Source organism: Pholis gunnellus (assembly GCF_910591455.1).
Source record: "Pholis gunnellus genome assembly, chromosome: 7".
Taxonomy (NCBI): Eukaryota; Metazoa; Chordata; class Actinopteri; order Perciformes; family Pholidae; genus Pholis; species Pholis gunnellus.
This window is the reverse complement of record NC_136533.1, coordinates 5313533-5330413: the sequence shown is the minus strand read 5'-3', so window position 1 is coordinate 5330413 and position 16881 is coordinate 5313533. Positions and strand designations below refer to the sequence as shown.

Sequence of the window (16881 nt, the reverse complement as noted above, 5' to 3'; positions counted from 1 at the left end):
TCACCGACATTAACAGTCAGCCCGTCTTCTGACCTGGTTTGGCCCCCTGAATTATTTCCATCTAGTTCTGCCGTTCACATCTCAGCTGCAGGTTTACAGTAAACGGTGGCTGGTGTGGAAGAAAGACAGCTCTGCTCGAGAGGATTAGCACAGCTCGCTCACAGTCTGTGGAGCTGCACGACTGAGGGGGGGGGGTTATGAAAGAAACTGGTCTGTTCAGGAAGCGGGGTTCATAATGACTGAGGAACATGTTTTTAGATGTATATAGTAAGTCCATCAGTGCATACACAATGCTGTAAACGTGGACTTAAACTCTGGAATTGCAGAATGTGGTTGTCTTGTACTGGTTAATAATTCATACTGAATGCACAATGTACTATAAAGACTCCACTAAGGTGAGATATTATAGTACTTCATTTGTTTAGGTTTTTGTTGCACAAACTTATCTGAGCTGTCTCTTTTCCTTTATCTCATTACTGACGTTATTCATTATATTATATAAATATTATTATTTATTATATTATAATAAAAAGAGTAAGATAGGATCAGACAGCTCCTTGAACAGTGGCAGGTGTTCTGTGTCTTTATATTAAAAACGGTGGCACAAAAATCATTTCTAGTTTATTTTAGTCCTCCTGATTGTATTGATTCATTCTTACATCTCCTATATTTTCACAACTAGTCTGTAACTGTCCTCTTTAAATATGGCAAAATAATGAAAACGTAATGTGGGTGCTTCACAGACTTTAAATAACTTTAACATTTACATTTTTCTTGAGGCGTATTTCTACTACAACTGCAGTGTGAAGAGCAGAAACATGATTAATGAAAAGTGATGAAGGCCAAAGCTCTGCTGTAGCTGAGAGACGCTTAAACAGGTGACATGAAGGATCTACTGGATTATGCAAGTATCAGACTTGTTACTGGGACATCTCACTGGGCACCAGACTAGTACATAAAAACGCTGTGCTGTCAGAGGGCTCCCTCTGCTGGTTTAATAGCATAACTGCAGCTTTATTTAAAAAAAAAAGGAAAATGTTTAGCACTGTTGATGCCTGTGTGTCTTTAATAATAAGAAATAGAAAAAAATAACTAAAATCAGCTTGAAGGGCTTTGTGATCAAAGTCAGACAAATTTAAACTTGGATTTGTTTAACCATGTTGAGAATAGGATCAAGAAAGATGTATAGTCGGACAACATAACCAGTCTATCTATCTATCTATCTATCTATCTATCTATCTATCCATCCATCCATCCATCCATCCATCCATCTATCCATCCATCCATCTATCCATCCATCCATCCATCCATCTATCTATCCATCTATCTATCCATCCATCTATCCAGCCATCCATCCATCTATCCATCCATCCATCCATCCATCTATCTATCTATCTATCTATCTATCTATCTATCTATCTATCTATCTATCCATCTATCTATCCATCCATCTATCCAGCCATCCATCCATCTATCCATCCATCCATCCATCCATCCATCCATCCATCTATCTATCTATCTATCTATCTATCTATCTATCTATCCATCTACCTATCCATCCATCTATCCAGCCATCCATCCATCTATCCATCCATCCATCCATCCATCCATCCATCCATCTATCTATCTATCTATCTATTTATCCATCTATCTATCTATCTATCTATCTATCTATCTATCTATCTATCTATCTATCTATCTATCTATCTATCTATCTATCTATCTATCTATCTATCTATCCATCCATCTATCTCTATAGTAATAGGCCTAATGCAGGACTCACTTTGTCATCATCACAAGTGTATATTGTTGCTGTAATGAGGGCAGCAGACACGTTTGCTTGCCTACTGTTGGTGCTTGGTTGTCTGTTGCAGTTGCAAAATCAGCAACAGAGAAGAAACACATTTTGACACAAAGTCCCAGTCAGGCTGTGTGTGGCTCAAGGAAAATGAACAAGTATACAACATATACAATAAATTAAAAAAACTTCAGGTAATGACATTTCATTTCTAAGAAAGGTTTGTTGTACCAGTAATGGCCCCAGCACACTAAATCCTGGGGGCTTAGTTTTTCCACAACAGGTATACTAAACATGGCCCAAAGGCTGTAGAAACCTGCCGATCAACGTGTTTGACCTTTTACCTTTCGACACCTGAGCCAACGTTGTACTTAGTTTAAAAACACTGAGGATTTATACGTCTCAACTTATGAGCTGATACAAGTGTTCAACAGCCAGTGTGCTCGAAGGAAGATCTCAAAATGTAAATGAGTGTGAATGAAGCAACATTTGACTAGTGAAGGTTTGTTGTTGGGTGACCTCAAACCAGACTAGATGTACAGAGATTAGAGCTGCAACGATTAGTCCGTTAAGTGCTCGACAGTTCTAAATTGTGAGAATTTACTTATATTTACTTCCTAATTAGTAAATGTAACATTGCAGCACTAAGACCAACATGAAATCCACAGTTTTAAAAAATAAAGTCAGATGATGGTTTACATGAAATTTGAGAGGGATTATCATCCTACCTTCATTTTTTTTACTTTTATCTTCTTTTTTTGTTTGACTTGGAGTGATTACATTGATGAATATATAGGTATTCATAGTGTGAAAGAAAATCCTTAAAAAGATTACTGCAGCATAACTGTGAGCACATTTCTTATTGTTTATCATTTGTACACTCAAAAGTACTTCCTAAATTCAATCGCCTCGGGAACCTGGCTTTATTTATGTGACATTTCCCCAGTGAAATAATAAAGTGATTGTGTGCAGAACGTTCTGGTTTTGGTTTTCATATTATATCATTACATCCAGTTTGCTTCCAGTTTAATTGAATGATTGGTTCAAGTGTCAAAATAATCACCGTTTTTTCCCATAATCCTAATGTCCATTAACATTTATAAAGTTATTTCTTCTTCATTTTTTAAATTGACACATTTAGAGTTGTTTGCAGCCATGATATCCAGCTCTGTGTTGGATAAAGGAGTTTCCATTATGTCTAATCGTGATTGGCTCCTGAGACTACGGTATCTCTTCTGCGAGCTTCTCATTGGCTGATCGAGGCTGAGTGACGCGTCGGACAGGCCAATGGGAGGCTGCCACACTGTGGTTAGGAGAGGTCCCGCTGTTCGCGTGAACATCCTCACCGACTCCATCCTCTTCCTCTTTCTCTTATCGACTAGTCTGCATTTGGCCCTGTCCGAGGAGCTCACAGCCTTCACGACGCCGAGGAGCCGAAGAGGAGGGCTGCGACCTGCAATTCAAAGTTTAATTTTTTTGTTGCTGTTTAAAATAGATTAAAATAGAGTTTAAAGCTTTAAAAAAAAGAAGATGTTTAAGGTGATCTTCTTGGCCGCTCTCACCGGCTTCACCTGGGCCAGTGATGTGATCGATTACACGGATGATGATTTCGAAAGCAGGATTGGAGACCACGGAATGGCTCTTGTGGAGTTCTTTGCCCCGTGGTGAGTGATTTTTCCACGCTTTGTAGAGCGCATTTAAGCTATTTATTCAACTGTTCACAACCGGTAATAAGCTAGTTAACGCTAGCCTTTCTTTCTTCGGTTTGTTAGCTAGTGACCGATCGGTAGCATGTTAGCTAGGAGCGCAGAAGGTGCAAGGCAATTAGCTTAATTCAACGGTTTGGTTTAAGATGACCAGTGGTTTTAAAACCGCTACAGTTAGATAGTTTATTGACTATTAAACTGTTCACAATAAAGACATTAGTCTTGACTGATATTTGTAACTGCTGGGAATAGTTTCCAATGAAAACTGCGTGCTAAGGAGGCTACGAGGAAGTTAGGGGCGTGTTCTTTCACTGTTGTAACGTTCTGATTGGACGGGGAAGTTTTGGTGTCTTCCTCTGATTGGTCCCGAGGAACCGTGACGTGGTTCCACTATGCCAAACTTGAAGATAAAGTAGAAGTTGGTCAGAGTATTATTTGTTAAAAACCTATTGCACAGACAAAATAAATACTATTCATAATCAAACTCAGGCTTTTGGGATGTCTTGAGGTCCTTTTTATTAATACAATCATCAACAAAGTAATCAATAGTTAGTTTGTTCCCTAATACAGTTTATTAGCTCAGCAAAGTTATGCAATTTCCCATTTTAATCACATTTTTGTTAATCTTACAAACCCTATTGAATTACCACCCCAGAGGTATCACAGTCCACACTGTGAAATCACTCGATCTTCCTCTCCCAAGCTGAAACTTGAATACAGCTTTCGTGTAACTCCTTCGTAACTCCTTCTCCCCTTTCCTCTGTCCATTAGGTGCGGCCATTGTAAACGTCTCGCACCTGAGTACGAGGCAGCCGCCACGCGTCTGAAAGGCATCGTCTCTCTGGCCAAGGTATTGCATAATGCATTTCACTTAACTGTCCCATTTAGTGGAGCTTTCTGAACTCTGTACTGCAGTGCTCTCCGTGTCTCTCTTCAGAAAGTGAATCATTTTCTTTTCCTTTATAGGTTGACTGCACAACCAGCAGCAACATATGCAGCAAATACGGTGTCAGTGGCTACCCGACCCTGAAGATCTTCAGAGATGGAGAGGAAGCTGGTCCCTATGAGGGTCCCAGAACTGCAGGTATTTGCCTCGGATGAGATTTCTTTTCTGCATTTTTAAAATGTCTTCAAGACTCCCAACACTTGCACAAATATTCTTCTTTTATATCTGCTTTATTCTGTCACCTTATGGTCATCTTAATTTTTCTGCCTCCATCTTTTCTTCTGTGCGTATTGTTCGTCTGCGCTCCTCTTGCTCCCTGTAGACGGTATTGTCAGTTTCCTGAAGAAGCAGGCTGGACCAGCTTCTGTGGAGCTCAAGACTGACGCGGACTTGACAAAGTACACGTCGGACCAAGACGCAAGTGTTGTTGGTGAGTTACAGTTTGAAGTTCAGTACCTGTTCTTCCAGACATTTGGAATCGATGGGCCCGTGTTTATTGCACTCTGATCTGAACATGATTCATCTTTCCTTCGCAGGGTTTTTCGCTGACGACAAGAGCACAGCGCAGGTAGAGTTCATGAAGGCCGCCAGCGCCTTGAGGGACAACTACCGCTTCGCCCACACCAACGCTGAGGCTCACCTCCAGAGCCACGGCATTGATGGAGAGTAAGTAGCTCTTTCTGTCATCATAACTAGCACCTTCACACATTTAGACATCACCAGTGTAGCTGCTATTGGTGCAGCGAGACAGCGTTGACGTTTCCTGTTGTTTTTTTTTTGGCTTGCAGGGGAATCGTCCTTTTCCGCCCACCGAGACTCAACAACAAGTTTGAAGAAAGCTCCGTCAAATACAGCGAGGACAAATACACAAACAGCAAAATAAAGAAGTTCATCCAGGACAACATGTGAGTGTTGGTTCTCTTGAGCGGAGACTGTTACATCAACCAAAGCTGTCTTTTTGCAAAGCACAGTACATGTGCAGTAGTTGGACTTGTTGGTAGCGGTTAAACATATAGTCATCTTGCATCGTAACGGCACATATTTACATTCATGGCTCAGAGCAAACGGGACCGTGTGTGTGAAAGGTGAGCCGCCCACTCTGCAAACACAACCAACAATGCTTCCCCCCAGGCTGTATCGAACTGTTTGGTACTTTTTAAACTACTCCTGGACTTTATCGTCTGGAGGTTAAATGAGATTAATGAGTGATTCCTTTTAGAATAGAAAAATGAGGCCGGATCAATATCTACGGCTGAGACTGTGCTGATAAAACGGAATCAAAGTGATGCCTCTGTGTTACAGTTGAAGATCATGTTCTACTCCCAAAGTGTGAAACCACTGGCATGAACATTTGACTTTATAATTTAGCATTATAATTTATATCTGGGATCTCAAGCACACATATTGCTAACGCGGTGACAAAAGAAGTGCCGTAGTTGTATGCATGTTTCATCTACGTGTGGTTCACACTCACAGACGTGTGACAGAGTGTATTGTTTGTGAGATCCTCCTTTTTACTTTCACTTGTACTTTCACTTTGCTGTGGCCTCGCCTCTATGTCCAAACACAAGCTGTAATACGTTGAAGTCTGAAACAAACTAAATGATTTCTCTGCTGTAAAGTGTAAACAGACCGTCTCTGGATTATGTGTTTGTCTAGAACGGTCTAAAGCAGTATAGCAAACTGATTTATTGTTACTTTCTCTGTTCAACGCAGCTTTGGAATCTGCCCCCACATGACCGACGACAACAAAGACCAGCTGCGAGGGAAAGAGCTGCTGGTGGCTTATTATGATGTCGATTATGAGAAAAATCCCAAAGGCTCCAACTACTGGAGGAACAGGTATGTGTCTTTAAACGCACCCCAGGGTTGTGTTCTTGCTTCTAGCTGAACTAGTTTGTCCCCTCGTGGTTTGAATAGCTAATGTGTTTACTCTCCAAATACAGCCTTTGGTTTGAGGCGCCACTTTCATCTTTAAAACCGAACGTTAACATTCTACAGGGTGATGAAGGTGGCCAAGGGCTTCCTCGATCAGGGCAAGAAGCTGAACTTCGCCGTGGCCAGCAAGAGCGCATTCAGCAACGATGTGTCAGAGTTCGGCATGGATGGCAGCTCGGGAGAACTGCCTCTGGTGGCCATCCGCACCGGCAAGGGAGACAAATACGTCATGACCGAGGAGTTCTCGTGAGTCCATTCAAATGTTATTTTACTCGTTTGCCACAAGTGCACGTCGAACGCCAACATGTACCACACACAAGACTTCAAAAGAATGTTGATCTAATGTTTCTACATGCAGAGCCACTGTGTGACTCATATTTAACACGGTGAGGATGTGCACGTCTAATGTGTTAGAGCAGAGGGTCTCAACCTTTTGTGACTCGAGGCTCCATGGACCAACTTCCCACGTAGATAAGAAAAATGTAGTGTGTCATGCTACTGTCAGCTGTAAAGACCAAAATACATCTCGCCCATCACTGCTATTATGAATCCAAATGAATGTATTCTGTCATATTTCATCGCCACACGCTTTGTGGTTTCCCACTTCACTTTTTCGTATAAAAACTGAATTATTTAGCGTCACTTAATCCGAGGGAACGTGATCGAGCGCACGGTGGAACAACTCTTTCATCTCCACCTGATTTAATGACTTTGTTTCTCCCAAACACTCAAACGAGTTGTGTTCTTGTCCGAACAGTCGAGACGGTAAAGCTCTGGAGCGTTTCCTGCAGGATTACTTTGATGGCAAGTTGAAGCGTTACCTCAAATCCGAGCCCATCCCAGAAAACAACGACGGACCCGTCAAGGTGAGACGAAACACCCAGCAGTGTTCTTAACTACTGATTAACATGTGCTGTGTAGTGGTGTTTAGGTTGATAAAGTTGCCATAGTTTGAACCTTCATTCATAATCTAAATCAACATTAAACGCGCAGCTTTTTGTTTTTTAAACCAGGTATATAGAGCGTTCAGAAACATTTATCAAAATGTAACGCATTCACATTGTCTCATGACATCCATGATGAGCCAACGTGTGACGTCTGTGTTCAGGTCGTCGTGGCTGAAAACTTCGACTCCATCGTGAACGACGACGGCAAAGACGTGCTGATCGAGTTCTACGCTCCGTGGTGCGGACACTGCAAGAACCTGGAGCCCAAACTCCAAGAGCTGGGAGAGAAGGTGAGGCGAAGAAGACTTTATTCTGAATAAACGAGCATTTTAATGACATTAACGAGTGGCTTGAAGTGTTTACTTCAACATGAAGCAGTCTGAGGTTGAATAGTGTTTTGTCGTTAATTTCAGTTCTGTACGTTTGTTCATAAAAGGATATAAACAGTAGTTCTCTAACTCACTGAAAACCCTTTCTGCTAGTTCTGTTTGACCAGCATTGGGTCAACACTCTGGTAAATTTTGAGAAGAAGCTTGTTAACGGTTAACGTTTTCTCTCCTCTGCTCTTAAAGCTCTCCGGTGATCCCAACGTTGTCATCGCCAAGATGGACGCCACAGCAAACGATGTGCCAACTCCATATGAAGTCAGCGGGTGAGTCATGAGCCGCTTCAATGTAATGGAATCCTATCTATAGTATAGATATGAAAAGTGATGACACGGCAAAAAAAAAAGGCACACCCAGAAAGCATGGTGGAAGAGACTGGGTGTGTTTTACGGACGTCGCACTTTGAGAAGTGTAGAAATATTGTCAGATCGTTATAAAAAGCTGTCGGGCCACATTTCACTGTTTAATGCGGTCGAGATCTTCACTGGAACTCCTGTCAATGGATTTTCAGATTGAAGGAGGTCTCATCTGTGGATTGATTCCAGATTTTGAATTAAAGAATGCAGAACAAAATGTCTGACGGTACAGTTTGACGTGTAGATGTTAAAACATTCGTATTAATCTCTTTTGCTTCTCCAGGTTCCCCACGCTGTACTTCGTCCAAGCCGGAGGCAAGATGAGCCCAAAGAAATACGAGGTGAGAATGAGCTCCAAGTGATCGTTCAAAACAGAGTATCTTCATGTTTGTGTCGTCTCCGCTAACGCTCCCGTCTCTCCGCTCGCGCTGCAGGGAGGTCGCGAGGTGAGCGACTTCGTCTCCTACCTGAAGAAGGAGGCCTCCAACCCGCTGGTGGTGGCGGAGACCAAGAAGAAGGACGACGACGACAAGATCGAGCTATAAAAGCTCATGACAGGAACTCAACATCCCCACCACAGCAGGAGGAGGAATGGGGGAATCATGCAAAGAAAGAACTAAATTATCATCCACTCTTAGTGAACTACCGAATGCTCTGAGGCCAAGTCGAAAAAGACGCGGCCCTCCCTTTAGGTCCTCCGCTGCTCTGGGAAAACTGTGGATGGTGGAGCGGTGGTGGCCGGGGCCTGCCCGATGTTTAAAAACAAAAACAAATTTTTAGGGAAGAGGGGACCGCTTTTGAAAATTGAGATTTTTATTTCCCCTGGTCTGTCTACTACACCTCAGGCTGATGCACTTTGGTTTGACTCCAGTCATCTGTCACTTTGGTTTTTGTTGTCGTCTTGGGGGATAATGGTATTGGTGAATTCCTATTTTTCTTTCTTTTTCTGTTTGTTTTTGTAACACGTCTTTGTTTTTGTACATTTGGAAGGATTGTGAAATAAAAAGGCCCACAAAACCAAAATGAAGTGTATGATCTTCATTCATGACCCGCTTGTTTTTATCATTCTGCCTTTTTTTTAGCCTCTGAAGAAACATTTTGTGTAATTCCTAATATTGTATTAAGCTTTGTTTATGTAGGGCTGTAACTCAATTTCGACCTGTTAATTGTTCAGCCTGTTATGTCAGACTGGTTAAAAAATATCCATAACGTCCATGAGTCTTACATATTTTAAGATAACATAAGATGTTTGATACAAAACGGATGTTGAAAAACCTACATTTCAGAAGCCATATTTGGGATGTTTTTTCCTTCATGTAATTTAACAATTATTGAAAATAACACATTGAAAACTGAAGAATAATATTTTAAATCTGTGTGATTTCTTTTTTTTTTTTTTATATTTTTTTTTTAGCTTTTGTTATAAATTTGGTCATGCGGTTATAAAAACTACATTACACTGAATTTGGTTTTGGTCTAAATAATTACACAAATTTGGGATAAAGGGGGCAAAAGACAAACATTACAGATTTTTGTTTTGTTTACAGTATTAAATGTATTGTTAGTTAGGCCTGTTTCACTACAGATTAAATTGCAGATAAAGACTAACACGAAGATCCGTTCATGAACTATTAACTCATTTGTCTGACTTTGAGCCTGCTAATAATACATTATTATATTTACGTGGTTAATTTACGAAATATTGCATTTCTGAAACATTATTTTGGGCAATATCGTATTCAACCAGTTGGCGGCGACTCCGTATTTATTTGACAGTTGAACACTTCCGGTCCAACAACAACAGAAGAAGAGAATGAGCCAATCAGATTGCGAGGAGAGGATTCTTCACCGGGCATGTCCAGAGATCGCACGTGTCACCTCGGAAGGTAACGTAGAATTATTAAAACGTATTTGTGTCATATCGTAACGTTACTCTTCTGTGTTTTGTCAACACGTATATATTTATACGAGTCTTTCGTAATGTTTTTGTTTGATGAATTATGTTTAACGTCTTGTTAGACGTGGTTCTTTCTTCAGCTAACTAGCTAAAGTCGGTTTTCCAGAACTAACTAAACACCAAACTCCGTTGAGATCTGTCAGTTACTTAGTGTCCGTAGCTCCTGACAAAGTTTAACACTACGTACGATACGAGTACCCGCTTCTTATGTACCATTTAGGGCAAATGGTAAATGCGGCTTCGTTACAACTCACCTGCCACGTGTTTTTAAATTGATAAAATGTATAACGGTGGTTTGGTCACGTGCTGATTGCTAGTACGCACCAGGGCTCGAGGAGTCACGTTTTATGCACACGAGAATTTGGTGTATCGTACATACAGACATACGGGAGTTACAGTATCACTAGCGATGATTCACGTTAATTAATTTACGTTTTTTTTTGCAGGTTTTACGAGCGAGGTATTAAACTAAATGTAATTTGGTGGCACAGTCAAACAGAACGGAGTCCGTTCTCCCTTATCTTATATAATAATGCTCCTCTGACATCTCCCACACTTTACTAATTTACTTTCTTAGTGCTCGGTGTTGTATAAACATTTATTTGCATTGTGCTTACTGTCAGTGTCAGTTTGTCGGCCAAACGTGGTCTCATAAGCAATGTACCCATTTAGTATGTTGCCATAACATTGCATGTACACGCACACATGTCTTAATTACACTTAAACTGTAAGTGCAAAATGCATACTTTGTAAAAGGGTTTTCTGTTTTTATATATTTTTTCGAATGTACAGCACTTTGAGCTACATAGTCTGTATGAAATGTTATATTTAAATAAAGATTATTATTGTTATTATATGAACCAACAACAACCCCAGGGACAAAAGGGGCACTGCAGCCTTTTATCGGAGAAAATTTAGAAAAATAAATCCTGATTTAGTTGTGATCATCAACTAGATTTATTTCCTAATGATAATCGGGATGTTTTATTTTATTTCCCCAGAAATTGACTTCAAGGCCGGTTTCCTTTGAGTATGGCAGAGCCGTCAAAAAGGAATAAAGACGCCTCGTGCAAAACAATCCATGATGCTTCACGCCATGGAGATTCAAACAGCCAGGAAGAAATGCCAGCAGAACACAATAGTCGCCAACGTGAAGAGGAAAACAATGGACAACCACAACGAACATCTGGATACAAATAAGCCGGTCAAAAAAACTAAATTGAGCAACGCAAACCAGGAAAGTGGAAGCTCTCTGAACTCTGAAAACAAGAGCGCTGATGCATCTGAAGCTGGACTCGCTGAGCCTAAAGCTTCTGAGCACCAGAATTTAGTCACAGCCCTGAGAGACAGCTGGGAGATGGACAGTGGTTTCTCTTCGGAGGCCAGTCCTCCGGCCAGCGGGCGGAGCTCGCCGTGTCTCGGCTTGTGCCCGACCACGGTGGTGGCGTTGGACTGCGAGATGGTCGGCACGGGGCCCGGCGGGCGCTGCAGCGAGCTGGCCCGCTGCAGCATCCTGGACTACCGTGGCAGCGTGTTGTACGACAAGTATGTCCGACCGTGTCAGCCCGTCACAGACTTCAGGACTCGCTGGAGCGGCATCCGGAGGCATCACCTGCACGACGCCATCGCCTTCGCTCAGGCCAGGGAGGAGGTGAGGCCTGATGGCTTTTAGATCTGAGATCTACCGATTCATTCTTTTAATTATCTCCTCCCTCTAAATACTTTGTTAAAAATGAATAAGTCAGTGTAGGAAATGTGTATACATCAACATACCATGTCCAAGGTTGGTTAGTTTATTGACTAAAACATTTGGTTCAAAGAGTAATCCATAAACGATACAATTACAATACAACGGGGTCGTGTTGCAGAGTTATTCCAGCGATCATTAGTAGCTTTAGCATTATATTACAGTGTGCTGAGCAGCTTGTATTCTTCACAAAACTCATGTAGAACTATAAACAACTCCGATGATAAAATGTGACATGAAGAAGACGGTCACCTCCTGTGTGTCTGAAAGGCGATCACTTGTTTTACAAACAAATATAACCTTTCACAGAAAGACAAAAGTCCAGCTCCGCCTGAGGACGGGTCTGGGAAATATTCTGTGCATTTTAAATCGTACATTGAGTTCCATATTCTGGTCAAACGGATCCGAACTGTCGAGTTTAAACCCAGCTGACACTCCGACTCGTTCGTGGTCATTAACGGCAGCTACATTTTCATTTATCCTCCTCTGCACTTGCGTGGCTTCTCTCCTGTAGATCCTCAGTATACTTGAGGGCAAAGTGGTCGTCGGCCACTCCATCTACAACGACTTTGAGGCGTTGGACCTGCTCCACCCAGGTCACATGGTCAGGGACACGTGCACGACGCGCCACCTCAGCCGGTTGGCCGGTTTCCCCCGCGAACGCTGCTCCTCCCTCAAGATCTTGGCCGGTAGACTGCTGAACAGGAAGATACAGGTGAGCATGTTCACACTTCTTACACCGTAATTATGTGATATTATTAATAAATAGCGTATCTCAGATATTATATACTTTATGATAAATACGGTTTTCATTGAAACTTCTTGAAGCTATCATTAAGATTGATCTTCTCCTAGACTTTATGTAATTCTGTTGTTTTGCTGGTGTTTTTATCTTATTTATTTCATCAGTAATGGACCTGTGTCGAGCAGCTTTACATTAGTACCATGTTAGAGAGAGACCTCTACCACAAATGCATATATATATATATATAGATATAGTTAGGATGTAGTGTCCCTCAGTATCAAACTGGAGGGATCCTGTTTTTTCTGGCTTTTGGGAGAAGTCATAAACTAGTTTAACAGCTCACGAACCAGTTGCCCAGTGAGCTGTTGCCATGTTTGTCTGCTTTTGTTGAAAGCAGCAAGTGTTTGTAAAGAGAAATAATTTACATAAAATGAAGGTTACGGTAAAGAAACACTTGCCTGAACACAGAGATTACTTTCCCCAAGCAAGCGAGCAACCGTTACAGTTGACACCTGGCATTGTAAGGATTTCACCGGCAAACAATCTGAATTTCATATTGGTATCGGCCTCTAAAATCCAGAGTTGGTTGGGCTGTAGTTGGTACAAAATGAAAGAGAATGTGGAAGACATGGTCGTCAAAAACAGTTCAAGTAGAAGCGTATCTGAGGATGATTTTCCTTTTAATGATATGTACACATAACTACAGGGCAGTCTGTGTTTTTGAATTGTGGTTTGTTTGTGACACGCGCTGACCCCGGGTCTGTGTTTACCTGGCCAGGTGGGGCGGGGAGGTCACTGCTCGGTGGAGGACGCTCTGGCCTCCCTCGATCTCTACAAGCTGGTGGAGGGCGAGTGGGAGCGCGAGCTGCAGAGCAAGCTGAGGGACGAAGACGCCCCGCGCGAGCCCAGCTTCGCCTCCTCAAACCACTACATGCAGGACGAGTACTGGCCGCATGACGTCATCGCCGACAGCCAATGAGAGGGGAGTATTCACAAGACAAGTGTCGTTGGAAATACCTCAGTAGATTACATTACATGGTGATTTACAGTCATCAGAGCAACTTCAGATAATAAATAATGCCAATTCAAAAAGAATTTGACTGTAAATCAACTCTTGGTACATTATCTGCATTGTCTCACATGAGAAGATGTCCGGTATCACGTTGGGGGAAATGAAAACGTTAACTTATTAAACATGATTGGATACCAGATATTTACCTGCACAGTTGTTCCTCGTGAGTTTAGAATGACAAATGTTGGTGCTCTTTAAGATTGAGGTTATTAATGATATGAATAGTTAGGAGTTCTCAAAAAGTACCTGCTCTGACTTGAAAGGTAACATGTTACTATCAATGGGACACAGAACTGATCTTGGGCCACAGATGGTGTTTGGGAAAACACAAACTGCATTTTTTCAGATGTTTCCTAAAATGCTGCTGTGATCAAACAAGTTGACGCTTTTAAAATGTTTTTTTAAGTCTAAAAACACATTTTTAACAACTAGTTTAACCTGCAGCTGCCTCCACGTCTATGTGGCCTTAAAGGTTTTATATTGTAATGTTGGTATTTCATTACCTCTCACTGTGAGCTGCTGTTAAATGTCCCAATAATAAAATGTCCTCCAGTTCAAATGAAACTGACGTAGTTTGATTTCAGTGAGTGAATGTGACAACACACTGACATCTCAAACATGTAACACTGTTTTTCACCCAGCTATGATACACGCTTGATCCAGTGCCAGATCAGCATTAACGGCATTATTGTTAGTGTTGGGAAACATTGTCAGAGTCTTTCACAAACACTGGATCAGGATCTGAAATCTAGTGGCACAAGGTCCAAGTAGGTCCACTGCAGTAAAGGTGGGCTGACCCGAGAAAGAATGTCTATAGTGTGAAGATTTGTAGTCAAAGAAAAGCTCCGGGTTCACTATTTAATTATGAATTCTCTCCCAGCATTCCCAGTTAAGTCCCAGTGACTGAAATACTCATGTGAGTCTTTGAGCTGCACAGCTTTACGTAACGCTGTGAAGGTCTAAAGACGTCAGCGTGACACTAGATTATAATCTATTGTGTATCATTTATCTGACTATCGAAACATGGAACAAGCTGCAGGTGGAGCTGAACATTTATTTCATGCTCCATGGCTCTCTAAATAGCTGTCTTACAAACCCATGAACACACACACACACACACCTACACACACACACACACACAGAAAGCCTGAACTTGGCCCCACAGCTCAGGCCATAGGGAGGAAACACAGGGTAGCATTGTTTTGCCCAATCCGTCTAATTTTGTTCCCCAAATCGCTTTATTGAGATCAGGCCTGATTTAGCAGATTACTAGCTGGCTGCCTGCTCCTTCGTCGTCGTGTCAGGAGGAAAACGTGTGGTGGTGACGTTAGCGCGACCAGGGTCAGAGAGAGGAAGATGGCCGACTTCCAAACGTCAACCACAAGAGAGAACAGCCGGCTGCGTCGACGTGTCCGCAGACTGTTGAGTTTACAGAAAGCTGCGTGGACGGGCCAGACAAGTGAACTGGAATGACATTTTAATTCAAATTAAAGCCTTTTTAAAAATAAATGTTTACATTAAACAAGATCCTGCTGAGGGCCCCCAAAGCCTTATTAGCTATGCATAAACACACACACACACAAGGAACAACTTACAATCACTTTAAGTCCAAAAGTAATACTGTAGGGTAGCTTTATATACATGATGTAGGTTGGTATGTACAGTATGTGCGTGTGTACATGTCAGTTTTGGCAGTGATATTTACACGTTACCAGAAAGAACTGTGTATATTAAACTTATAAAATATCAGAAGTACATATAGGTTGTAGTTTGAAGACTTAAAGGACGGCTGTGGGTTTTTGATGTGCCGGGTGATGTGTTTTTGATTGTCCTCTAGAATTAACTTTGAATGGTATCTAATGAGGATCACATCACAAGTGCAACTCAGGATGAGGGAGGACTACTTAGTTTTTGAACAGTGAATGATTTCTGAAACAATAGAAAAAACAAAAACAAAAGTTTAATTTAAGCCACTGAGGATGTTTTGACTGTTACAATTATTGATAAGACAGAAAAATCATTTCACTCAATAGCAGCTCAAAAGCAAAACACAGCAATTACTACGATTACAGCACCCTGTTGTATTTACTGTCCAGTGGCTCTTTGTTAATTTGTTTTCACACACACACACACACACACACACACACACACACACACCTCTGTTGCTCAATTACTTGAGATTAATCTGGAGATTTTATTTTTGTGTCCGATTAGATGAAGTGCTCACAGAATTGATCACATTATATAAACCTGTACATTACTCTTTGTGTATGTGAGAACTAATCTGATCACAGGGGATTGTGGATAGTTTCGGGTCCATGTTGACTGATATAAATGCACCCAAATCTAAATCCAAAATCCTTTGGGCTTCTGTGTGTGTGTGTGTGTGTGTGTGTGTGTGCTTATGAAAACATGTGTTTAGTAGATTCTGAAGCTTTTCCTCCTCAATCAGAATGGTGGATCTCTAGTTTTTAAAGCAAAGATCTCATGTGATTTCTGAAGCGTCCAGATTATAAAGCTGGTCTGAAACATTTTTATGTAGATTTTTGTAAAACATTTAGTGAACTGCTAAATAGCAGTGAATAATCGATCGGTTGCTGAGTGAATTTAATAGTTTATGTAGCAAAAATGAGAGTGCATCTGATGGAAACTACAGACCAAAACACACACAACTCAACAAAACCATATATATATGTGTTTACTTCTTATACACTTTATATGTAATATTAATAATTTTTACTTTCTTTTTCATCTGTTGTAATCTTTTATCAATCTCTGACATTAATCCCAGCCCTTTGTTTAATAAATGAAAGACTAAAGAAAGTCATTCCTATCGCTGCTGGTCCCATCGAGGAATATCACAACATTAGAACCTGAACTCCCAATCAACATCATGTCTCTAAACATGTGACGCAGACCATTTCAATACACCTCCACCTCTCACAAGAGCGATCACGTTGCAGAAATTAAACTGCCGTCACAATGGTCACTTTTCACTCAAGTCTCCTTGGAATTCAATCAAATCCCTCCACCCCCTTAAACCACCTCTTACTTAAAGTGTGTACTCAAAAAATGACCTCATCCAAAATGTGTCCGCTGGCTCTGCCTTTCATCACGGGAGCCCCTCCACCATTGGCCAACATCTAACCTCGCCATCACTTCCTCCCACCCTCCGCCGCTTTCATGCTGATTGAAAAGAAGAAGAAAAAAAAAAAAAGTGGGATGTAATCTGGTGTGACGCCACTAATCCCAACGCTACAAATCACAGGTCCCGTCCGCCTCG

The 16881-nt window shown here is 41.4% G+C and overlaps 2 protein-coding genes across 2 annotated transcripts; both read left to right on the top strand.

The window, feature by feature from the left end:
- Positions 1 to 3167: 3167 nt before the first annotated feature.
- pdia3 (protein disulfide isomerase family A, member 3) lies at positions 3168 to 9100 on the top strand. The gene is made up of 13 exons (XM_079163322.1): positions 3168 to 3462; positions 4276 to 4354; positions 4471 to 4588; positions 4773 to 4880; positions 4987 to 5116; positions 5239 to 5355; positions 6167 to 6292; positions 6452 to 6634; positions 7146 to 7254; positions 7497 to 7625; positions 7908 to 7987; positions 8361 to 8418; positions 8512 to 9100. The coding sequence occupies exons 1-13, from the start codon at positions 3329 to 3331 to the stop codon at positions 8620 to 8622; spliced, it is 1482 nt and encodes a 493-aa protein (XP_079019448.1). The 5' UTR covers positions 3168 to 3328; the 3' UTR covers positions 8623 to 9100.
- An 815-nt stretch (positions 9101 to 9915) lies between these two features.
- isg20 (interferon stimulated exonuclease gene) lies at positions 9916 to 14144 on the top strand. Its single transcript, XM_079162431.1, has 4 exons — positions 9916 to 9963; positions 11036 to 11685; positions 12296 to 12496; positions 13305 to 14144. Exons 2-4 carry the CDS (start codon positions 11116 to 11118, stop codon positions 13503 to 13505), a joined length of 972 nt encoding a protein of 323 aa, XP_079018557.1. The 5' UTR covers positions 9916 to 9963; positions 11036 to 11115; the 3' UTR covers positions 13506 to 14144.
- Positions 14145 to 16881: the final 2737 nt, after the last annotated feature.

Excerpts from the sequence above, each read along its gene's own strand:
- isg20 (XM_079162431.1), top strand. The coding sequence starts at position 11,116 with ATGATGCTTCACGCCATGGAGATTCAAACAGCCAGGAAGAAATGCCAG. Across the intron at positions 11,686-12,295 it reads TCGCTCAGGCCAGGGAGGAG|ATCCTCAGTATACTTGAGGG; the intron begins GTGAGGCCTGAT and ends TCTCTCCTGTAG. Across the intron at positions 12,497-13,304 it reads TGCTGAACAGGAAGATACAG|GTGGGGCGGGGAGGTCACTG; the intron begins GTGAGCATGTTC and ends TTACCTGGCCAG.
- pdia3 (XM_079163322.1), top strand. The coding sequence starts at position 3,329 with ATGTTTAAGGTGATCTTCTTGGCCGCTCTCACCGGCTTCACCTGGGCC. Across the intron at positions 4,589-4,772 it reads TGAGGGTCCCAGAACTGCAG|ACGGTATTGTCAGTTTCCTG; the intron begins GTATTTGCCTCG and ends TGCTCCCTGTAG. Across the intron at positions 6,635-7,145 it reads GTCATGACCGAGGAGTTCTC|TCGAGACGGTAAAGCTCTGG; the intron begins GTGAGTCCATTC and ends TTGTCCGAACAG.